Genomic DNA, 23,903 nt, shown 5'->3' with positions numbered 1-23,903 from the left:
GATGATGAGAAATGCTAAACTCTGAGGAGAGGCCACAGGGAGCAGAAGGTTACTGGCCCATCACATCTCTCTGGTAACATACAGCTGCATAGTTATTCATAAATCACAGGCATGAGTCAGTCAAGGCTGTGAAAGTATTACTGTTTGTGCACACTATGTATGAGATACACTATGGTCAGGGCTTGTGTGTTTGAAAGGCTCCAATCTCGTGGATATTTCTTGGAGGCACTGTTGGACTGCAAGCAAGCAAGAAAACAGAAAAGGTGTTTTTTCTCTCCTCTTCGTTCTGTTGTACAAGAGCCCGGGGCTTCCATTCTGCCTGAGCATATGGTGTTTATTTCACCAACAAATTCAAAATACATTTAATTCTGACAGATCTGTCCTATCAGGAGAAAGCAATCCCCAAAAAATGTATCTTGTTGAATAAACTGCTTGTTTAACAATCTATGTGTGTGAGAATAATGACACATAACAGATTTGAAATTTAACGGAATAAACTGCATGAAGAAAATCACTGAAACAACATAATGGCAGGGTGACCTGGGAATCTGGGAAAGAACAAGTATTTGTGAGACATTTTGACATATAAAAAAACACAGGTGAAAGTGATACAGTTATTTAAAGGATAATTGCCTTTAATTTGTTCCAATTTTGCCTAGAATTAATATTTTACTCATATTTCTAGTTATCCTAAAGTTATTCAAATATTCAAAAAATCTCCTATAATTTGGTATTCCAACAGTAATAGTGTGCTGGGGATGACGTATTTTTTAAGTTAGCATTGCCCTAATTCCTTCGACAAAAGCCAATGGGATTGCAGAAAATAAGCTTTGTGGTGAACAAAGGTCTACTATACATAATTTACATGTTTTGTTCAGCAAGATAATCTTGAAAAATGACTCTTTCACTTTATGATTTTCAAAGTGTTAATGCGACCCCTAGAATTAAAAAGCTAGCATTGAGCTATAAACTAACTTCACTATGGTCGCATGACTTCAACGTCACTATACTTCCAACTTAAATTTTGTAATTAAAATCTACATGTTGGAAAGTTTGAGTTAGAATAGTTTGCAAGAGTGCAATCGGCCTATAAACACGATGTTGTAAAGGCAGACTAGTGAGTAGATACGTCTTGTTCAGCGTCCTGACGTTCAATGTCACAGACAACCTCTGTAGTTGTTTTTAAGACACATAAAAGCTTCAGATTTCACCTGTGGGATATTTGCTGACATATTTTAGGTCTCAGAACACAACCTAAAAATCTCCAAAGCTTGTGGTAAACACAGATCTTATTTCAGGCATCTCACCCAAAAACCCATTAACTCATCTCCGAATTTTAGGCTTCATTCCTGCAGCACTCTGAAGATACTGAACTGAAGTAAAACCAAGGTAATGCACACAGAAGAGGCCACAAAGTCATAACAAAACAGGATGATTCTGCTCCCTGCTTGCATCCCATAAGGTGTTATAATATGCTGATCGAAGTGGTATTAAACCGCTTTATATCAAAGGCAGAAGTAATGAGATGGACGAAGATTGCTGTAGGTCATCTGAAGGGATTGAAGCAATAAATTGGGTAAAAGCATGTTTATTTGTGTTGTGTTTGTGTGTGTCTGCTGCTGTGTGTGTGTGTGTGTGTGACAGTGTGGGCATATTGAAACAGTAAGTGTATATCATGTGCTTGAATGAATAGTTGTAAATAAAACAAAAAGCGATTACATCCACAAACAAAGCATCAATTACAGCTAAGACATAGGTTGAAAGCCTGAGTGAGTTCACTTAACATAGTATTCATCATCATGTGTCTCAACAGTCCTAAACCTTCTAAGGGTCAGGATGAAATATAATCTGCTGTATTTGAACCAAAAACTGTTTGGAATCTATAATCAAAATAATTATTTTAATATCAGAAACAGCTAACAGTGTAGAGGGAGAATAAACAGGAAACTTGCTAATCATTGCTAATGATTCCTATATGTGTTGACTGAAGCTTTTTGTAAGACAGAAGGATTCAGAGCAAAGTCAGCTTGCATGATCCTTTAGCGCCATCTAGTGATTACTCCACTTAGGCTCATTTTAGGACTCATTTGATCAAATGTCATTTTAGGGATCACCTTCCTATAGGATTTAGTTACTCCATAACTGTCTATACTGTAGAGTGTGAAATTAGGAGTCATTCTTATACATACATAACTTCTAGTCAATGAAACAATAGTGAAATTAATGAAGCCATTGTTTTAGGACACAGTACAGAGAGCCCAAACCATATTTTGTGTTTGTTTGTATTTTCTCTCATGGCTAATTTCTTTCTTTACTATTACTTTATTTCACCAGGATAATCCACTCAGAGCTAGATACATAACATAACATAACATAATAACACAATCAAGTTGGTACAGTCTGCTGTGTCAGTCGTGTCGTGTATTATTTTTGATACAAGGTATATTTTAAGGTAATTTATTCTCATCAATTTGCGATTTGTTCTTCAGTCCAGCATACTCAGTCAGTAAATTCATTATCCCACTGGTTATTACTTGGACTTGCTACTCTCTGCACAGGTGGAGGTTGAGCACTATAACCAGTCATGGAGCTTCCACAAGTACTTAATTAAACTGACGTCTTCTAGTATTTGATGTCTTTAGGCTACATTGTTTCCTCTCTGCTTATTCCATAAAAAGTTCACCAGTGTGATTCAATCTCTTCTTTTATTCCACTAAATCAATCAGGGAATTTGACTGTAAAAAGTTTATAAAGCACCGGCCCTGTGATATATGGTTGGTCCCAGCAGCAGCACCATACGGTGGTTCATTCCAGACCTCTTTCTTCATTGGCTCTGCAAACTATTTTTCAGTTTTTACACATTTATGGACGCCTCTGCAGGAAGGCAAAATGCTCTCAAATAAGATTAATAGAGTCTTTAGAACTGTACAGTGAACCAAAGAAAATAGATATGGATATAAACAATCAGGTGAAAAAATGTTGATTTGTGTGTGCATTTAATTTTTTATTTGACCTTTATTTATCCAGGAAGTCGAGTTGAGATTAAAATCTCTTTTCCGATGGAGGCCTGGCCAAGTGGTGGAAAGCAATTAAGTAGATTTACTCAAATAGTATGAGTACTAGAGTATTTTTATTTTGTGCTCCTTTGTACTTCAATTTCAGTAAATTTCAGGAGAAATTATTTTACTCCACTGCAGTTATTTACTTACAGAAAAACACAAAATATATCAGCATATAAACTGTGTTTTCTTGTATTTGTTGTTATATGTTAACGACCAGCTACATCTACATTAACAATCACATTACTTACACATTAAGGCATCAGTCATATTCATCCAATACTATAATATATGATAATAATATAACATACACTCACTGCTTTATTGAGTACTTTTGCTTTTGATACTTGCTAAATGCAACTTATCTGTGCTTTTATTTGAAATGAAGTATTTTTACGCTGTAATATACTTCAAAGTCCAATTGTTTTCAGTCAAACTATATCCATGCTGAGACATATTAAAGGTTAAACTTGCCAAAAGCATTTCCTGGTATCATCTCCTCAAGCAGATGCCTCTTTTGGAGGGATACAGAACCTGGGATTCTCCATTGTTAAGCCCTAAATGTGCAGACTATTAATTAAACACCACTGGGTGATAGTTTAAGTACAAAATAAAACTTTTACACAAAATCACGAATAAAAGAGCACAAAACCAAATAAGCAAGTGCACATCCAATCTATGCTTTAATTTCTAGTCGTGACGTCCCCTCCCCTCCTCCTTTTACGTGCCACGTCACTGAAGTGCGTCAGTGTAAATTGTAAACACTCCTGCCTCCAGCAGCAGCTTCCTCACTGATAGTCTGTAGACTGAGCTACCGTGATGTGCCAGCGTTTAATGTTTCACCCGCTACAGGTTTCCAGTCGTCGGCGTTATCGCTGTTAAAACCCCCGAGGAGATATCACATGAGGTTATAAAGTCTTTTTTTGGTGGTGGTGGTGGGGGAGAGGTGGGCTTTACAACACCGCATCAAGTTTCTGTCATAAAGTTAATCTTAGTGGTCGAGCTAGTTTCAGCTCGCTAACTCTCAGTCTGCAAAGCAACCATCACCTCCGCTGCTAAATCTTTTTTTTTCTTTTTAAAGCTTTAAAAACAGCTCTGTGCTAAAAAACAAAAAAAAAATGGTGCTTTCGTTGGTGAGCCTTTGTGCCAGGGAGGTGGTGAGTGACCACAGCTCGTCCCCCGGCTGGTTGAGGTGGGTGCCCGGGGAGCTGTACACACCGCTGCTGGAGGCCGCTTTCTCCAGCCGCAGACCGCTGGCTGTGGGCGAGCTGGTGCAGAGGTGGCCTGAACGCACGCTGCGTGTCGGCGGACGCAGGAAACAAGGGCAAACTGCGCCAAATAGACTGTGCATCCAGGCTCTGCTGCTCGCTGTTGTTCGAGGACTGTCCGACCGAAGGTGAGCAGTAGTTTGCGGCTCTGGCTTGTGTTTGGGTTGTGATGTTTTGGGTTGTTTCTGCCTTTTGGAGATTTCACTATATCCTGACCAGTGTTTGGGTTAGTTACTCAAACTGTTTAATGTGTTACTTATTATTCTTTTCAAACATAATTTATGACTTTACTTGGTTTAATTATTGTTTATGTAACTTTTCTGCTTGTACAAAATTGGTCATTCTCTCCAAAATTCAGACTTACTGCGAATAAAATCCAGTTTTGTTTGTTAAAATCAAAGTAATGTGACTATTTCCAGTTGCTGAAATTTACAACAATAAATCCATGGATGTGATTTGATTGTTGGATTTCAGATCAGTAGGATGTGACAACAAAAGTAATGTTGTAACTAATTATATTTTTGGGGGGCAGTAACTGTAATATCATTACTGAAACGTATTAGTACTTTGTTACTCTACTAGTTACTGGGGAAAGTAATATTATTACTAGTGAAGAGTAACTGGCCAACACTGATCCTGACAGTAGTAAATGAGACAGATAATCTGAAAGAAATGTGGCTCTTCCTTTTGTATTTTAATTAACTTCATTTAAATTTTACACAGAAATATTACAAAACATTTAAACTTTAAGGCATCAAGTGTCAAAGTGCATAAGAAAACGTCCATAAAGCGCAGAGGAACTAGTCACTGTCTGTTAACTTGGATCTTGTGTTCCAGTTGAAGCAGTTCAGCGTGGTTAGGTGGACGAACACCAGGGATGCCATACAAGACAGACATGACAGACATGACAGAGCCGAGAAAGCTAGAAATACCGACGCTTGGGTCCCAAAGCAACACCCGGCTGTCTCTCTCTGCTGTGATTGGTTGTTTTCAGTCAGCTGCTGTAGCTTCTTGCAAATGTCATTAGGAGCTTTAGGAGGAACCTGATTCTTTTCACGGATTATCTGCCTCATGTGCTACTGTCAGGATATAGTGAACGTTTTGACAAAAAGTTACCTGCAGCAGCTTTAAGACCCATCCCTCTTTTCCAGGTGTGCCCTGCAAGTACTGGAACTGTGTGGGCTGCAAGGAGATGAAGGAGGGATGGGAGACCCCATGGGAGGCTGGTCTCTGACTGTAGCTCTCTGCACCATGGTTGTTCAGGCCAGAGCCGGAGCACAGAGGGCACAGAGGAGAGAGGGAGAGCGGGAGAGGAAAAGGTTTTCGGCTCTGGAGAGAGAAAGGGATGTGAAAAGAGAGAGGGGGCAGTGGAAGAGGGGCAAGGAACCACATCTGGATGAGGCGGGCACAGACAACAAGGGGCTGGAGAGCGAGAGGGTGGGATCATGTGGGATTGTGGGTGAAGAGGAGCTGGTTAAAGGTGTCAGGAGGAGGATGGAGATAGAGAGGAAGCGAGAGTCTGCAGTGACAGGTTCAGGAGGCAGCAGAAAGGAGGCGGAAGAAAAAGATGCACAGAGTGAAGTGTTGGTGCATGTGAGAGCTGATCTGTTTGTAAATGCTCGCTCTTGGGAGCGCGTTCGCGTGGCTCTGAGCACGTTGGGGCCCCTGAAGCTTCAGTGCAGATACCTGCGCGTGGAAGAGATTTCCGTGTCTAGCATCAGGACCCTGCTAGACCTCCTGCCTCACCAGGGTCTTCAAGGCATTGATGTTCGCTACAGCAGCCTCGGGGTGGCTGGCCTGGGCGAGCTGCTGCCTCTGCTCTCCACCTTCCCTGCATTGAGCTCTCTTCGCCTGCACTACTGTAACTTGGATTTTCGCAGAGACCAAAGTGGCCAAGAAGAGGCCCTGAGGGACTTGTCTCTGGGGCTGGCAAAACTAAAAGAGCTGCGACGCCTCAGCCTGACTGCGCTGCGCCTGCCTGGACAGCTACGTGTGCTGCTTAGGTACGGCCTGATCCCCCGTCACATGAATGCTAACTCTGTACCTTGAGACTGGTAAATAGCACAGTGTCACATTTTTGACCACCTTGGGCTTTAGAAAATTGGAATGATCCTTTGACACCATTTATTGACATTTTATATACAATATTTATTTAGTTTTTTTTTTAACAATTAATCAGTTAATTGAGAAAATAATCAGCAGGTTAATCCATAATGTGAATGATTAGTCGCCCTAATCTCTGAGTACTCAAACTGAACTCAACTTTTAAAAACTGGAGACCTATTACAATCTTCAATTTAACACAAATTTGCCCAAACTGAGAGTCATATTTAGAATAATGAGACAGAACATAAACAACCTCTATAATGAGTATTTTAATAGAATAATAAATAAATGTTCTGTCTTTCCTTTTGTTACAGCTCACTGCCTCAGCCTCTAGAGATACTGGAGCTGCCGTATTTGAGCCTGAGCCCGGCTGACCTCGCCTATCTGTCCTGCAGCCACCATGTTTCCACACTGCAGCAGCTGGAGCTCAGTGAGAACCGCCTGGATGAAATCACCCTGCCCTCCATCCGCCGCCTCCTGTCCCAGGCTTCCAGTAGCCTGCAGCACCTCTCTCTAAGTGGCTGTGGCCTGACCGATGGCCTGCTGGGACTCTTGCTGCCCTCGCTGGGAGCCTGCTTGGCCCTCAAGAGCTTGGCTTTGGCCCTGAACCCTCTCTCCATGGCTGGCCTCATGGACCTGCTGAGGATGGCTGTGAGAATGCCCTCTCTCCGCCACTTACTGTACCCGAACCCCCTGGAGGACTACCAGCCGGGCCTTCCCGACCTGCCCTCCAGTGCTCAGCTCTTAGACTGGCCGCTGGATGAAGTCACAGAAATCAACATGACCAGCAGCCAGCTCAACAGGGTGCTGATTGACAGCGGGCGCTCTGACCTCTTTCTGACATGCGACCTGCTCAATTATGATAAAGATCTGATGGACTAGAGCAGAGGTGAAGGACGCTGGTGCTTTTACACATACCAGACACTCTTATTATGGGGTAGTATCCAACTATCTGCTTTTTATCTTCATTATCATCTGTCTCTTCTGAAGGATGAATTATACCTTTTTGCTTTCTTAAAAAATAACTGGAACAAAGCAGCAAGACACTCAATGCAGACCTCCACCGAGGCACAACAATCTCCTTTTTAGCCAATATGTAAAAAAAAATTGTACAAGGTAAATAACAGGAGTAGTTGCACAAGGATAGCCAGAGTTAAGCAATATGAAGGCAACCGGTTTGTTGTTGTTGGGATCATGAATGTAATCAATGGTTCTGAAGATAACACTTGGCCTGATGGCAGAGCTAGAGATAAGAGACAAATGGACATACGGAGAAGACACTTCTAAGCCATGCTTTAAAAAAACTGGTGCTACACTACTTAATAAGTTCACTTTTGACCGTATAAATTGAATTTTTGCATATAAGTCACTGCTGGTTTTGTACCAAAAGTTTGTTCTTTATAATCAGGTTAACAGGACAGTTGGGATGCAAAGATTAACGTCCCCCTGCTGCCCTCGTGCCTTTACAAATGTCACCAGTACTTTCTTTATGTACGGCACTCATTCAGATAGTGTCTGATCAGCTATTACATGTTCACACTACACGCCAACAACCAAAACTACAAGTTGGACAGTGGTTTCCTTTAATATTTCCTTAAATAGGAAATGAATGTAACTACAAAATATTTCAGTTTATTGTGTTTTTTTTCTGCTTTATTCACTAAGTAATGTACTTTCTCTTTGTGCTGTTCTTATATGCATATTTGTCATACTGTATTTCTTGAATATCTGTTTTAAAATGTTCAGGATGCCTTTTTGTATTCAATCAAATTGTATATCGAGTCAAAAAGTATCACTGTTATCAGGAAATGAGTGTACCAAATCACCTTTATACAACATGAATGCATTTACTTACTGTAAGTCGCAGAATAAATGAGGCATAAGGCAAAGTTTTAAGAGTCTTTTAACTGTCTAAAATGATTAACATATTAACAAACAGGAGTGTAGAGGCATCATCTGTAGTACTCCACGTATGACTGCTGTTGAATGAAGTAGCGACGAGGCGAGGCCTTCACCCAGTCTCCGTCTGAGAAGATGTGAAAGGGGAGGAGAGTGACCCGAGGTAACGGCAAAGAGATGAAACTGGGGAAGTGCACGAGGAAGGGACGGCTTCTCAGGGGAGGCAGAATTAAACCTGTATGAGAGGAATGCATTGGATGTTTGAGAGCGGGAGATGTCCACAGATACAGTTGCACATAATCGTAAGTCTGTGTACAGTGAAATCTTACCTGGTGGCCTGGATGTCCTGGCCATGCTGTACGTCTCTCCTAGTCGAAGGATTGGTTGAGAACTGCTACAAAAATAGATGATTAGGTTAAAAAAAAAATGGAGTAGACTCCGCTTTGTAGAGGAAACTACCATACATGACTTTTAACATACCAGTCATATAGGGGCAAAAGCACTGTGTTTTTGCGACCAGCTGGTGCGACACATTTCTTTCTGTGCTCCTCTTTTTGGATGGAGCAGAAATAGTTCAGCACATCCACCACGCTGAAGGTTAGCGGCTTCCACTTCGCTGTACTCTTGAGATACAGATACCTGCTATGTTCCTGGTGACATGGAAAGAGAGAGAGGGAAAGCAGTTGATCACTTATGGCCAGTCAACAGCACTGTGACGAGCTCTCACGTACTCCTATTTAGAGGAGTTAAGGTCACAGTAAAGGACATCAGGAGCAGGGGAGAGCGGGTTCACAGAACGAGAGCCTCTCAGTTTTCAAACACCTGTTCTGTCCTTTTGTCACACTCAAAAACACTTTAATATATGGTGATAATGAATGTGAAAAATGTTAAATTCTTTTACAGACATGAAACAGGAATTGAAGAGAGATTAAGATTTAAATGAAACACGACACAAACTTTGTATCTGGAGGTCCATAACTCCAGCCAACAATCGGCTCGGTCATGGAGGCTCTTCCACACGTCAGACTGGTCCTGCAGCTCCGTCTGCCAGCTCTCCAGCTCTGGCCACAACCACGGCTCGGCCTCGCTTACACCTAATGCAGTCAGGATGTGCAGCACTGTTGCTCTATTGACAGGAAATTAAATAACCAGGGGAACCTTTCAGAAGTTTTCAACTACAAACTTTCTTTTTGAATTAACCCTGCAAATTAACAATTTTTTGGCCACTTGTTAGCAAACAGTTGCTTATTTGCACATCCAGCAGCTACAGAGCAACATTATCATTCATTTACAGTCCTGTTTCTGTCTGCCTGATGAATCCAAGTCCAGTATTTAATTTGTCCGTCTGCTGGCTGACAAAATCGACACTATGAGAGCAAAACAGTAAAGTTGCGGGCCGGACAGCGAAACAATGAGTGGATTTGCTATAAAGCTCCATAAAGCTGTACACCTTTGTCACATTGTTTTCACATTGTCATTTATAAAGATATCTGTATTAGACACTTTAAATATAAAGGTTACTAATTGTTGCTTTAATTGATGGACTCACCGGAGACCCAGTTTTTTACAAGCCAGAAGAGTGAGAAGCTTTTTCACAAAGTCAGAGCCGGGAGATTTAAGACGCATCAACTGATGCAACATTTCAACAAGCACGGACCGCTCCACAGGCGACTGAAACACACACAGGGAAAACAGTCAGACACAACCTCAAAATCCACTTCTTTAAAATGCACAGTGATAATGTTGAATCCAGCACAGACAGTACCATGGGATATCTCACAAATTTTGACACCAAGTCAGAGAGGCCTTGGTAGAGCTGGTCTGTATTCTCTAAGAGTCCCTGGATGTGCAGCGACTGCAGTGCAGCCAGGATCTTAATCTTAGATGGAGCACTGCAGGTGTTTAGACAGCCCATCAGCTGCAAGGAGAAGTCCTCTGGAGACAAGGTGCTCGGGATACACTGCACACAAACACCCTCATTAAGACCTTAACTTGGACCAGATTTACCATTGTGCATGATATAATTGCCCGGTGAACAGCATAGGCTACCTTTTTATCAGGGAAGAGGTCTTTAAACCAGCCCTGATCCGCAAACTGTTTGAGGAATGTCGGCACCTCAGGGGAGGGTTCCCGCTGTGGGAGTGGTGGCGGGGTCCTTGGACGGCGAGGAGGAGGAGGAGGAGGAATTTTGGGTTTGGGTGGCTCTACTGGAGGCATGATCTCTGGAGGAGGCTACAGGGACAAGCACAGATATACATGTAGATGCACACACACAAATGACAGCTACTGTTTCACGCAGTTATTAGAAGTTATTAGAAGAGAATAAATGCTCTCACCTCTTCTTTCTTCTCCACTATGATGGGTTTCTTGGGTTCGGCGACAGGCAATGGCTTGACTTTTATCAGGGGCCTTGGTTTAGGTGCTGGAGCCTTTTCCTCCTGCAGCCGGAGAAACAGATGAAGAACTTTGCTTCCAGACATGACGACTAAGACAAATAAGAAGGTTTTTCTTATCGTGCTAACAGTTTTACCTCCTTTTTCTCCACGTTCACAGGAATGATTAACTTCGATTCAGGTTTGACTTGCTCTTTTACAGCAGGAGCCACATAACGGTTGATGGCACATGGTTCAGGATCAAATTCAAAATGATCTTTATCCGAGGTCTCATCAAAATCAATCTGAAAGCACAGCATTATCCTATTAATGATGTGAAAGTGAAAATATGCAAAACATTCAAATAAAACAGCTGATTTCTGGCAAATATATTACTGCATCATACTACCTACTTTTAATAAATATTGCGATTTTTAGGCAAAACAGCCGCAGTGTATTATTGAAGGAAAGGTGAGTTGATTATAAAGCTTATTTGACAAAACTTGAAGAAACCTTAATATTGAAGGGCAACCCATATATTATCTTCATGTAGCGATCAAAAGCCTCTTTCTTGGTTTCCTTTGTACTGGGAGGTTTCCCTTTTTTGCATTTTACTGAGCCTTGTAGGAGTGCAGCAAGGTCCATGTTCGAGGCCACTAATCTGTCATGCTCCTGGAACAAGACAGATGGAAAACATATTCAGCACAAATTTTTCAGCGTGTAATTGACACTCAAAAAGCTATCAAGTCACACACACCTTCTGTCTCCACGTGTCTTCAGTGGATAATAAATTGCTGGTGATTGCTGGCAACCCCTCTTTCTCATCTTTGTCGGTGCTTGCATTGCTGTTTGCACCAATGTTGCTCATGGTTTATTAGGTCATTTGTTTGGATTATTTTTAATATGTAATATAAATAAATCTTACGTTTTTTTGCCGCACTCCTTATTCTCGATGATAGGCGAGTCAGGAACGGGTTCGGCACAATAAGTGTAAAGGAGCTGTGAAAATAGGAAGGGATTAAAGAAACATTTTGCTTAAATTTTGTAGCTTTGTTTAAAAATCAAATCATCCCCCACATGTCCATTAACCAGGCTGTAAGCTGACTAGTTACCAGTTGTTGGTAGATGTGTGGAAGGAACTTTGCGCAATCCATCCTGTATAGATCCCCTTTAATGCCAAGAAACAGTTCCCCTCCAAATCCACCATAAACCAGACACTCAGGCACTGCATTCAGCTGTAGCGTCCTGGAGGGGTCACGGATACATAAAGATAAATAACATATATCACTAAGTTACTGCAGTGCAAAAGATCGGCAGCAGGTAAGGCGCTCCAACCCAATGAGATGATTATCTTCATTCCAGATGCACACTGTCCCGTCTAGACTGCTGGAGACAAACACCTCCAGATCAGGACACACACACAACCCTGCGAGAAAACAGAGATAGTCACTCACACACAAATAAACAAATAACACCCTTTACAATTGATTCATTAGCGACACAAAATGTAACTTCTCTACAGTTTTTTTGTGACCTGTGAAGTGGTCTAAATGTCCTTCCACTGGGGAGTAACCGGTCTGGCTCTGGTTGAGAAGGTTAAAGTGCATCAGGTTGAACGTGCCACTGGTGGGATCTTGAAAGGTGAGGGCCAGCTGGCGATCCAGCGCTGCCAGGTAGACTAGTGGTTGGCCACAGTGCAGGCTGAGCATCTTGCTGAGACACTCCTGGACGAAGGGGTTTACTCTCCACACCACCACCGTCATGTCCTCGCCTTGGGGATTGGGGTAAAGCCGTTATGTCAACATTGACAAGCATACAAAGGCAGTTAAGTTGCACTGGGAAATACCTGTGGAGAGGAGGTAGCCGTTCTCGGGGTACACCTGCACTGCGGTGACTCTCTGGCCGTTGTGTGCCGGTGTCCTGTAAAAGACCGTCCCATCATCCATTTTCAGAACGCTCACACAGCCTCCACTGTGGCCGAGAATGGTCAAAAACCTGTTTAAGCAAAGTACAATCCAATTTGCTGAAATAAAGATAATTTCTCCAACCGTATATATTTACTAAATGCAGAAACATTTCTCACTTATTCTTGGCGTCATCAAGCGCTGCCTTGTTCCTGTAACTGCATCCTCTTCTGTCCTGCAAACTCCTCCACTCCTCTAAAGCTCTCTGTGTTTCAGCAACGTAACTGTAAAGCACCAGACAGCAAGCCGGGCCAGGGACAGGCAGATTCTGGACATCATCCTCAGTCACATTGTCCCTGTATCGCCAGGGCCCCTGGCCTCTCTTCTTCCACTCCTGCATCAAAGTGATTGGATTAGTAAGCGTGTTGGCTTGGAGCACCGTACCTTTCTTAGTCAGAGCCAACAGAATCTCTTTATGCAGGCAGTAGTCGGCACACAAAACCCTCTGCTTTGCCTTAAAGGAAGTCAACACTGCTCCTGTTTCTGCAGCCACAAGCACGATGTCACTGTCCCCGCTGACGCAGAGGATTCGTGTAGGGTAAGGTGCACGGAAGGGGGAAACTAGGATTTGTCTCAGTGGGGCTATTTCGTCGCCTTTGAGTTTACAGTGGAGGGTGTACAAGGTTCTGATGGTCCAGAAGTCAACCCCTTGGTGAGAGAAGGAGAAGAAAGTGTCTCCCTTTCTGTTGCCTCCTATGAACAACGGCGGGTCTTCCGGCTCTGTGTGGACGCACTCGATTACACGACCCTTTTCCATGTTCCAGCAACGGATCGTACAATCCGCAGAGGCTGATAACAGCATGCTTAATGCAGGGCAGTAGAACAGTGAGTTCACCACGCCTAGAGGCAAAGAAACAGAACATTTCACGTATAATCATAAAGAGGGAGTTAAATAATGCGCATAGACGTTATGACTTTACCATTATGTCCAACGAAAGTCACACGCAGTTCCCAATCTGGACCCCATACTGTAATGGAGAGCTCTTCCGATGCAATGATCAAACAGTCCAGTTGAGAGCAGTACACCATCGCAGTGATGTCTCTGTAAAACATAACTTGTTAATCTTTATGCAAAAAAAAGAAAACTACACACACACATACATACACACCGTGAGCAGAGATCCCTCTTGTGCTGCAAAACCTTCCCGGCATCGAGATCGACCACCGTGACGACCTGCCTGCACACCGCGAACGCTCTGTGGGGTCTGTCAGATCGCGGCGGGGCTAATGCCATTTGAGTGAACGTGCTCCGCTGCAGCCCCTCCTGTATCCTCACCTTACACCTCATGAGCATCACCGACCACACGCACACGTTGCCCACACCGGCGGTCACCAGCTCTGTGGAGTGTTCTGCAGCCTGACACACGCGTATGTCCAGGGCATCGTGGGCAGCATCCAGGGGGTCCAACTCACTGCTGAGGAGTGTGAAGACAGGCCCCGGGCCCCAACCCACCAGGTGACCCGAGATCTTTGTGACGGTCAGACCCATGAAAGGGAGGTGTGCTGTGGGAGTCTGCTTGTGGCCATCAGCTTTGTAAAGACAAACCGTGTTGTCTGCATGGAGGGTTATGAGTGCTGCAGCAGCTTCAGAGTACATCATGAAACGCACAGGGCTGTCACAGGGCAGATGCTGAAAGCGATGGAGACCGTGAGCGAACACATGCTGTTTGCTCTTGGAGTCTTTCACCTGGAGAGTCGGACACAGAGAAAGCATGTAAGAAACTCTGAAGGTCATCAGACAGTCCCTCCAGAAAAACGCGATTATGCAATCTCATAATTCAACGCATAATCAGGCCAAAGTCCGCATATTTATGGCCGCATTTTTTTCAAATACGCCGCACTTCGCCGCATAAATGCCATTTCCGCGCAATATATGCAGGCTTGCATGATTTCACAATCCACGCATTTTCGTTGCAAAAGAAAAAGTCACACATAACGTTATATCTGAGCCAGAAAGTTGAAAAATGCTGCGTTAATGCACTCAAATCAGCCATTTCCCCTGTTGCCATGGGAACGTTATGAAGTGAGTATTACGCGAGTGGAGCGTCATCGAAAACCTTCCAGTTGTAAAAGTTTATTATATATTATATTCTATATGTGCGTTCAGTAAGAGATTAACAGGAGATGTGTGTTTTGTAAAGCTGCCTCTGTAAAACAGGAAGCACAATTTATTTTTTATATTTATTCTATTCATTTCTGCAGAAGTTGTAGCAGATTTCCTTTTGTAAAGCTGCACAACTTTGTTTGACTCATCGTGTTTTGTAAGTTTGAGTTTTTAATGTGGTTTCTGAAATAAAACAAGGATGAGAACTTAAATATTCCAGCACTTTCTGTGATGTGAAGAGATAAGAATGACTCTTTACCATAAAGGTAGTAGCCTAGTGAGAACAGGGTGTTGGGGGAATCACTTTTTTTTCTCTTTTTCATCAAACCGCAGTTTTCCCGCAATTTTTGCAAGTTCCCTCAATTTCATGGCATAAAATTTCATAAACATCCCGCATATTCAATCGCATTTTTTAACAAAAACGTGCCACACAATGAAGGATTTTTTGCTCGCAACAATCACAAAAAAAACCTTTTTTCGCATTTTTCTGGATGATCAGAAACAGGTTAGCATCATGTGGACTTGTCTACCTCTCCTGTGGCTTTCTTCACGTCCTGCTTGAACAAATCCTGCTTCCTCCCATTTGATGTCCCGCTCTGTTGAGACAGCAGCTTCAGGGGGGGACCGGGGTCGACTACTGTCGCTGTTCTGGTCTCCTCGTCTGGGGACACCATCTCTGTCTACACAGCACTCATCCACGGAGCTTCTGCACTTTCCTTTTTGTGACATTTACCTGTGCACAAAAACACAAACAAACTGGACCGAGCACTTCAAAGTGGATGTTGAACTTTTTAGGTGAAGATGAAATGTTAATTATCTGTTCAGCAACTTTCATTTTCTTATGCAACTTTGTGTTGATCCTGAAATATTATTGGCTTTAAAAATGATCCAAATGTAACAAGCTACAATTACACAAATGATCTCAGTGTCTGTCAAACCATCTACAGTTACTACAGTTTCTTTATTTAGACTTACTGTTTGTTAAATGTTGAATAAAATAATAATACAATTGTCAGATCATTTTAAAGACTTAATAGCTTATGTAATTATTTTATTTAGTATTTGATTTTAGGGACATCTTAAACTGATAGTTTAACTGAAAATAGTTAATGCAGAATAAAATTGTTAAACAATAAAACTGTAGGAAAACATGGGAGCTACTTTTTCTTTGTCTATTCTGTTTTATAATATTTTAATATATGAACTAAAGGCCAACATGTCACTTCAATCCAACAAATAAAGAAAGTTTGGGGAAGACAAATGTTGTGCCATTTGGTCATGGATTCAAGTCACCACAAGACAAACAAACAACAAAACAAAAATAACTTCATCATCCTGGTGTAAACACTAACTTAAGCGTTAAATACTAGTAAAACTTAAAGATTTATAACGTTACGTATCGGCCGAAAAGGTGAGTAAACTAAGTCAAAATGTGTGTCTACCTTCCACCAACTTGTAGTTATGTAGCCCGGGTGCAGCAGTGTGCCTCACACATATACACTGTTGAGTTTAATTAGTTTAAAAACAATAAACAGAGTTAGCATTAGTGAGCTAAAAGTTTGCTCTCTCGGGTCCCAGCTCGGTCTTCGTTGCTAGGCTGCGGGTTGCTGGGATACGGCCATGGCTGCAGGTCGCACAACTTGAGTGGTTCCTGACAAAATGTTTGTTCTCCTCTTTTATACGTGAAATAAACCACTGAGGACACTGAGGTTGTCTCCTCGGTGTTTCTTCTGGGAATCTGGGATGTTTTAGAGCCTGAAGGACTTAGAGGTTGATATTTTTTATGCTCAGTATATTTAATTTTTTTGTACTTTTAGGCGAATAAATAAATAAAGGATTCACTATTTCACCAGCAGGGTTGTATTCTTTCATGTCAATTAGCTGATTAATTATTTTTGTCTTTTTATAATGAAATAAAATGTTATTTTATTATTAATTATCCTAAAATCCTATTAGGTTATCTGCATTTAAGCTGAAAACAGGTTATTTTTTTCTTAGCTCATTAAAAACCTTTATGACATTTTGGAGAGACAGAACAGACACTTTCATGTTGGAAAATAAAATATAGAAACTTAATGTTGTCAACTGTTAACTGAATAAAATCCTGGTTAAACAAACTACTTAAACTGGAGTTGGGGCACGTTAAGAACTTACACAAAAACATTAAACATTAAATAACACACCTACAGATATACTCAGTTTATTGTATAAAAATTAAACTTGTTAATACGGTACAAATATTTCACATTAATCAAACAGTACAAATATTTACATCAACAAGCATTTACATTATTTGTTTCTTATAATGTATTTATATTAAATAAGTTGTGGCCCCTATAAAGGATCTTTGGTATTTAGCCACATTGTTCTCATAGCTAATGTTAATATTAGATTTTCTAGGCGTGTTTCATGGATTTAAGAAGAAAACACACATCAAATTAAAACAGGACATATACTGTAAAGTGACTGTGACAAAATCAGATTTATAAATTGATCTTTATGCTTTCCGGAGTTTAAAAATCTTTGATGCAGTGTTTCAGAAGGCTTCAGTCATCATACTCTCCAACTTCTCCTCCTCTGCAGTAATGGGCGCAGTAAGGTTTCTCGTGAAATACTGCATTTCTATTGTTCCTGACTCGTGTGCCAGTGCTATTCCTGAATATGTGTTTTGTTGTCCTGAGTCTCCAAACACAGCCATGGCAGTCACCCTGAGAAGAGAGCAGAAAATGTGAACCACATATCAATACAAAAAAAATCTCCTTAGAAAAAAAAAACAATCATCCCTCATGTCTGAGTCTACCTGTCAGAAATAATCCTTTCAGTGACCACAGGCTCTGTATCATTTTTCAGCAGGTCCCATATGTGGAGGTTAGAGGCTGCATCGAGAACACAGAAGACTGCTGGTCTGGTCTGGGCCCAGTGCAGTGAGACCACTGGTTCACCAGCTGTACCATTCCTCCACTCTGCCACAGGCTGCTCATGGCTGACTGCGTGCAGCCTGATGCTGCCGTCTCCACAACCCACCTGGAGTAAGGGGAAAAGGTGAGAAAGGATTTTATATATTATATTTTATATATCATGTTATTTTTATGTATGTGATTTATTTATTCATACAGGTAAAAGTTAAAGGAACAGTGCATATTAATAGACATTTCTGTATAGACTATTGTGGCTCAGTTTATTCGGGCTCAGTTTCAACTGTAGTCCCTGGGTAGGTGTAATGACAGCTACAAAAGACACAAAAAAGAAGAACAAGGGCAGGAGTTTGGTAACACACTTGACTAAGCCATGATTTTAAATTGATTTAAAATGAACTATATAAGTTGCAGTCTCTGATAGGTGTTGGCATATTGTTGTGAGCAGCTCTCACTGAAAAAGTCCTCCTCATAGGTATTATACAATTGTATCTTCCCACAGACCTTGTATGTCTATCATCAGTTGTTTACTGCTTTATAAAAGCACTAAAGGGGGAAGGAGCCAAGCCATGCCCAATCTTACAGACAAGTCAAGTGTCTGTTAATTTGATAAGACTGTCCCAGCTCAGTAAATTAGGCTGTAACAATGGTGTTCAGTTTCCTGTCCCGTGCCTTAAGAGCCTGGTGCCCAACTAGTCCTTTCTGTCCTGCACTTTGAGCTAACCAATGCAGGTTTATTGTTTTTTCCATTTGCTGTAACAGTAATAAAGTTAACTCAAACTCACAAATCACAATCTCTGGAATGGACCATAATCAAATCACCCCGAAAAAATGAGGTTTCCTTGCTTTTGTGCACAGCATTAAATCCTCGTAGGCCGTTGTTACTTCTCTACTTTAACATTTCTATGGAGGCAACAAAATATAATTTTCTAATTAAGGGGAAACAAACAAAACAGTGAAAGTCCTTTTAATGTCAAAAAACTGCACTCTCACCAAGAACAAGTGTTGCATGAAGGGAGAAAAGTGGATTGAGCTGACGTCAACAGGTCGGACTCCAGCCTCCTGAAACCTGTAAAACTTCGGTGGAGCCTTCAAACCGTGACTCGTTCCATGATTCACCAGACCCTAGACAGAAATTATATTAATACACTGTCACAAAATGACACATAACTGCTGCAATTATGTCGGAAATCATTTCTGAATATCTTCAGGTGGTAAATTTGAAAGGACATCACACTGTGGCAGATAAGATCAAGCTCACCATATTGGTGCCGACAAAGAAGTGATTGGAGTCTGTTGGAAGGAACTTTAAATGAAGTGTCTGTAACGGCCCTGTTTTCGCTGCATCTCGCGGTGACACCCTGAGAGCCGGACGGGCCGAGAGAGGGAGACAAATGTCAAACCAGAGGTGAAAGGTCACAACATACCCAGCCAAAAACAAACTGGGCAACCGGTGGAACGCGACACTGCATCACATTCACACCACACATGTATGACCACGGATATGTTTCCATCAAACGTTGAGGTGACACAAACAACAGCCCGCAGAACATAACAAACAAGATCGTATGACCACGCCAGAGCAGCTGTGTTCCACTGGGTAAAGACATTGTGGGGTATTTTGAGCCCAGTGGCTGGCAGTGACGGATGATCATCACAAGCTATTTATCAATCTCACCTCTCAGCAGTGAGGAGGGAGGAGCTGTGAAGTAACTTCACTTTGCTGCCAGGCCTGAGCCCTGCAAGAGAGGACGAGAGATAGAGGCTGAAGCTGGTACCCCACGTGTGAGAAAGCTGAGTATGTTCGTGGAAAAAAGAGGGAGAGTGCCAAAACGTGACTGCCGTACCTAGATCTGTTGGAGAACCTGCCTCGTTGGCTTTGGGGAGTTCCACTACCACCTAAAGGACACACAGAGGAAATCATCAAGTCCATCACAGCATAACTTTGATGTTTGTGTACAGCAGACGTTTTAAAAGTCGACAGACAATATTGATATTGCAACATGAAAATGCTGAAAGTTTTGCAACTACAGTTCCCATAATTGTGGAGCATATAAACAGGAAGCATAATGTTGCTGTGGGCTACAACTTCTGCCCCGTTTTCTTTAAAGCTTCTCTCTGTTTACATTTGGTAAATTAGCACGATTAAAAGTATGCCGAATTAGTTCTTAGCATTTTCTCTTGGCAATGTATCCATGGATGTACAGACAATTATCAATGGGTGTCTTCTTTACTGAAGACAACATAAAAATGTGGTAATTCTCAGGCAAGATCTGGAGTTACAAGGACACATCTTTTTTTCTTTAAAAGCCGGTTTATGGTTACTTTTTTGGATTTATTTTTTTATATAAGAGAGATAAGATATCCTTGGGAAATGTAGGTCATGTTGAATTGTCTATCGTGTGCTTAGATTTGATTGAGTTACGACTGAGGAAGAAAATTCCGATCAACTATGAGTTGTGTGTTACAGTCACTGCTGCTGCAAATACTGACCCTGTTGATGAGTGGACTAAATCACCTCGGCCAAACTAAAATAACTTGTTTCCAGAATACCGGCATACACCGTCCACTTTCACCACACGCAATATCTTCAATTCCCCTTCAACTCTCCGTACACCTTACAGTTTGAAAGCCTCTGTTGTCAAGAAAAGATATGTACTATATATATATATATATAAATAAACAAATGTACTACTTTGTTGCCCAACCTACCCAGAAATTTAAAACCCCGGTTTCGTCCAGAGAAGCCAGCTGGAATGACAATCCTGATGACTCTGGATTATGAAAAAGAATTACAATTAAATATAAAAAACCAACTGTGAATCGCAAAAGTATACGGCACATTTATAAAATGATACACGCGATCCTCATCAATGGGTTAACTATTCTTACACCATTCCATACCTTCCTCAGATGCCAAAAGGGGGACCTCTGGCCTCAGCCCCCCTGCTACAGTGGAGGGGACAACTTCTACAGACGTCACAGATGAGAAATGGCCAGAGCCGGCCATCACTGCATCTGAGTTGACAAAAGAGAGGACATCAGCACACACTCACTCAACGCTACTGCTACGTATAAAAACAGCCTCTGAACTTTAAGCGTGAGAAACAGAAGAGGCCATATGGATTCACCATATACTGTAAATATAGTTTTTAAGAATAATAAGAATAAGAATAAAGTTTCTAGCCTGCCAATGTTTTTGTATGCTGTCTGGAAACTGTCCCTAGTGCTACTGTTCCAGACGTCTGACCTTCAATCTTAAATAAATTATTCTTTCGTAAAAAAAAAGAAGCCATTTTTCAATTCACTGATCATCTATCCTTCCATCCATTTTTTGCTACATATCCAGTCCAGGTCATGTTTAATGATTAAGTAAGAAAGAGTAAGAAAGTACTGACAAAAATGTGACATAAATATCATCATCCCTAACGGCTTTCATTGATATTTTTCATACTTTGGTGGGTATGACTGGGTATGAAAATTGCATTCTGTGTGGTATTAAAAATGGTTGGTCAACCCTGCAGAAATCAGCACCTTCTTTATGCAATGACACAATTTGAAGAAGAAGAAAGTAGAGGGAAAAGGCACAGAAAATGTCAAATAAAAACACAAGAAGATTATTAATACTGAGCGAGTGGAATTGTTACATCTTTGGCTTCAAACTCCTTAACATGAATAGGAATTCATGTGTGGTATCCTCTCAACCAGCCATGGCTGTTTTCACACATACTGAAAACAAATTGAATTCAACTATCGTCTGTAACATACCAGTGGAGAAGCTGGGCTGTCGGAAAGTCCACTCATCCTCCCCTATCTTCAAGCTGTAATGGTTACTAGCGTGTTCCCTCAGGTCCCACAGCACCACAGAGCCGACTGATGTGCCTGCAAACACCAATATGGCCTTTCCAGGGCTGAAGCAACAGCACTGCACCTGCGACAGCGAGGATTAAAAGGGGGTTGTCAGTGTTTTGTGTAGACGTTTTATGCATGTCAGAGGTGAGGTGACTTTTGTTCCACTGCAAGTCATTGGCAGGTTTGATATCAGGTGAGAAAAATGGTTTCGGTGCATTTTAAGACAGGCCTTTTTGGGTAATTATTATAATGAAATATGGATAATTACACAGCAATTTTGATTGGAGTTGTCATTTTCAAAGGACAAGCAGAGCGAATAGGTCTGCTGACTGATGTTTAGTGTGTTAATATTGTTAATTCTCCTCTGGTAAAACTACAAATTACTTGAGACAGTCTCGTATGTCAACAAAATGTAGATCTCTGGTCAGTTTTCTGGTAATGAGCAAATAAATACTTGCTGACTCGTGTCACTAAAATTTTTTACTTTTTTTATTTATTTATCACAGCTACCTTTGCTATAACTGAAAAAGGAACTTTAAAATGTCACCTCGGATTCGTAGACAAGGACTTTTTGAGGTCTGGACGGCTCCCAGATGTTCCAGATGCAGATGATCGTGCAGCTGTCAAGACGAACAGGACTGGGCTCGGTTGTAGGGCTGTGGACTGACATCATGGTCTGCCTCTGGACCTGAGAGAAGTGCAAGAGGCTGACGCTGCGACCTGCAAATAAACAAAAATGGTGAAATCCAGTAGTGTAATCACATGCACGTGCTGTTTTATATATTCTGAATAATTACTTTGGTCTACAAGGTACAAATAACAATTGATAAAAGACTATGAACCATAAAGGAAAGGCAACTTGGTGTTGAGTTGTAAACTTCCATCGCTGAAAGATAGAGTGTCCGTTTGAGATCTCAGCTTTCTCAGGGATTTTCTCTCAGCTTGATCCTCTTCCAACAGGACAACCATGACCTTGATTCAGTCACAAAAGACCACAGGAGTTAGTTTCAGTCACAGAAACTTTCATGTAGGAAGTCAAGAGCTGTTCCATTTTTAAAACTGTGAATGAGTGAAAAGATAACCTGTGAGGCCGAGTGCAGAAATGCCGTCAGGCGCTGCGAATCAAAGTTGATTTCACTTGTGGTTTTGTCTCGTGCTTCCTGGGAGAGGTTCGGATCTATCAAAACAAAAACACTGTTTTTGAACTATACATAAAAAAGTTCATCTGAGAATAATCTTAGCTTTTCCTTACCACCACAGGCTCCATTGTGCTCTGGAGGATGCTGTGTCCACTTCTCAAACACCTCTATCTCCTCTGTCTGGATGTCTCGGTCTGCATTATCCTCATTACACTGAACGTAAGCCTGAAAATGACGAAATGTTCCCGTTACTCAGAATTGAACAACAGCTACTTTTTACAGAAAGACATTGCATATTTTCCCTTTCTCTTTTATAATTTGGTTACAGGCAGCTGTGCAAAGTAAAAGAGACGACAGAAACAGAGACTGACCTGCTTAGTGTTTGCAGTTCCAAAGGTTCTGATGTACATGTCATATTCATTCACAGGTGGCAGATCCAAAAGGGAGAATGTCATTGAGAAATCCAGATCAATCAAGCGAAGGAGCTCCGTACTGCGTTTCCTGTGGTCAGAACAAAATACACATTGATGGAACGATCCAACAACCACAAGTATCCAATCATATTACAACCATCCATTGTTGTATTTTTTCGCCAGTTAACTTACTTCTGTTTTGTGGCAACTTTCTTGCTGACTTCACGCTGCTTTGCGGCCACAAAGTCGATAAACTTCCCACGCTGGGATGCTCTACTCTGGTTCCTTTCAGATCCTGTTAACAGAGCAGCAAAGATGCATTATATTCCAGCATTATAAAGACATGAAGAATATAATTTTAATAATAAAAAATAATAATACAGTAAGAAAAGAACTATACCTCTGGACCACTTAGGCTCATCTTCCTCCTCTCTGTTCGTTAATTCTCTGGACTGAGCTGTTCCCACTCGCTCGTTCTCTTCATCCATGGCTCTCTGAATTGCTTCAATTTCCTTTCTCTTTTGTGCTGTAAGTTCCTCCCTTTTCTCGCCCACCTCTGGACGCTGTGGCTCCTTCTCATCCTCACCTTCATTTGAGCTCTCATCCATCTCCTCAAAATCCTCCTCATAATCCTTTGAGCAGATCAATTCCATCACTTATTGCATATTAATGCAAAATACAAAAACAGCCAAGATGCTACGAGCACAAACTTTATATCTTATAAGAATGAAAATTAGGGATGCACTGATACAAATATCAGTTTCAATACTGAGCTCATATGCTTGTACTTATCCTTAATAATAAAACTGCTC

The 23,903-nt window shown here is 41.5% G+C and overlaps 3 protein-coding genes across 5 annotated transcripts in view; 1 reads left to right on the top strand and 2 right to left on the bottom strand.

The window, feature by feature from the left end:
• The first annotated feature begins 3,821 nt into the window (after window positions 1–3,821).
• si:ch73-174h16.4 (leucine-rich repeat-containing protein 14) lies at window positions 3,822–8,322 on the top strand. The gene is made up of 3 exons (XM_035654416.1): window positions 3,822–4,455; window positions 5,479–6,330; window positions 6,748–8,322. The coding sequence occupies exons 1-3, from the start codon at window positions 4,178–4,180 to the stop codon at window positions 7,313–7,315; spliced, it is 1,698 nt and encodes a 565-aa protein (XP_035510309.1). The 5' UTR covers window positions 3,822–4,177; the 3' UTR covers window positions 7,316–8,322.
• Window positions 8,323–8,375: 53 nt separating this feature from the next.
• wdr97 (WD repeat domain 97) lies at window positions 8,376–15,446 on the bottom strand. The gene is made up of 20 exons (XM_035656938.1): window positions 15,303–15,446; window positions 13,778–14,355; window positions 13,589–13,710; window positions 12,788–13,508; window positions 12,551–12,699; window positions 12,239–12,475; window positions 12,040–12,130; window positions 11,817–11,949; window positions 11,630–11,703; window positions 11,462–11,549; window positions 11,218–11,376; window positions 10,863–11,009; window positions 10,669–10,770; window positions 10,382–10,564; window positions 10,098–10,292; window positions 9,882–10,003; window positions 9,290–9,458; window positions 8,813–8,982; window positions 8,662–8,726; window positions 8,376–8,567 (listed from the first exon to the last, which is right to left on the bottom strand). The coding sequence occupies exons 1-20, from the start codon at window positions 15,444–15,446 to the stop codon at window positions 8,386–8,388; spliced, it is 3,831 nt and encodes a 1,276-aa protein (XP_035512831.1). The 3' UTR covers window positions 8,376–8,385.
• Window positions 15,447–16,962: 1,516 nt separating this feature from the next.
• dync2i1 (dynein 2 intermediate chain 1) overlaps window positions 16,963–23,903 on the bottom strand; it is a 9,555-nt gene continuing 2,614 nt past the window's right edge. For all 3 annotated transcript variants that reach the window (XM_035656055.1, XM_035656063.1, XM_035656071.1), the window contains 16 exons: window positions 23,492–23,723; window positions 23,284–23,386; window positions 23,050–23,179; window positions 22,792–22,903; window positions 22,622–22,716; window positions 22,382–22,511; window positions 22,087–22,259; window positions 21,456–21,618; window positions 20,592–20,705; window positions 20,400–20,461; window positions 19,535–19,586; window positions 19,366–19,426; window positions 18,949–19,048; window positions 18,681–18,812; window positions 17,573–17,796; window positions 16,963–17,480 (listed from right to left, as the gene is read on the bottom strand). In XM_035656055.1, the coding sequence (XP_035511948.1) occupies window positions 17,309–17,480; window positions 17,573–17,796; window positions 18,681–18,812; window positions 18,949–19,048; window positions 19,366–19,426; window positions 19,535–19,586; window positions 20,400–20,461; window positions 20,592–20,705; window positions 21,456–21,618; window positions 22,087–22,259; window positions 22,382–22,511; window positions 22,622–22,716; window positions 22,792–22,903; window positions 23,050–23,179; window positions 23,284–23,386; window positions 23,492–23,723 (2,055 nt within the window). In that variant the 3' untranslated portion in view covers window positions 16,963–17,308. The remainder of the gene's footprint in view (window positions 17,481–17,572; window positions 17,797–18,680; window positions 18,813–18,948; window positions 19,049–19,365; window positions 19,427–19,534; window positions 19,587–20,399; window positions 20,462–20,591; window positions 20,706–21,455; window positions 21,619–22,086; window positions 22,260–22,381; window positions 22,512–22,621; window positions 22,717–22,791; window positions 22,904–23,049; window positions 23,180–23,283; window positions 23,387–23,491; window positions 23,724–23,903) is intronic.

The sequence above is a fragment of the Morone saxatilis genome, unplaced genomic scaffold (assembly GCF_004916995.1).
Source record: "Morone saxatilis isolate NCDOM2014 unplaced genomic scaffold, NCSU_SB_2.0 Contig0, whole genome shotgun sequence".
In the NCBI taxonomy this organism is placed as follows: Eukaryota; Metazoa; Chordata; class Actinopteri; family Moronidae; genus Morone; species Morone saxatilis.
This window is presented reverse-complemented; position numbering and strand designations above follow the sequence as displayed.

What these genes read in the sequence shown, in the direction of transcription:
- si:ch73-174h16.4 (XM_035654416.1), top strand. Translation starts at nt 4,178, where the DNA reads ATGGTGCTTTCGTTGGTGAGCCTTTGTGCCAGGGAGGTGGTGAGTGAC. An exon ending in CGAGGACTGTCCGACCGAAG is followed by an intron (nt 4,456 to 5,478) that starts GTGAGCAGTAGT and finishes CCTCTTTTCCAG; the next exon opens with GTGTGCCCTGCAAGTACTGG. An exon ending in CAGCTACGTGTGCTGCTTAG is followed by an intron (nt 6,331 to 6,747) that starts GTACGGCCTGAT and finishes CTTTTGTTACAG; the next exon opens with CTCACTGCCTCAGCCTCTAG.
- wdr97 (XM_035656938.1), bottom strand. Translation starts at nt 15,446, where the DNA reads ATGGTGTCCCCAGACGAGGAGACCAGAACAGCGACAGTAGTCGACCCC. An exon ending in AAGAGGGATCTCTGCTCACG is followed by an intron (nt 13,711 to 13,777) that starts GTGTGTATGTAT and finishes TATGTTTTACAG; the next exon opens with AGACATCACTGCGATGGTGT. An exon ending in TATGGACCTCCAGATACAAA is followed by an intron (nt 8,983 to 9,289) that starts GTTTGTGTCGTG and finishes CCATGTCACCAG; the next exon opens with GAACATAGCAGGTATCTGTA.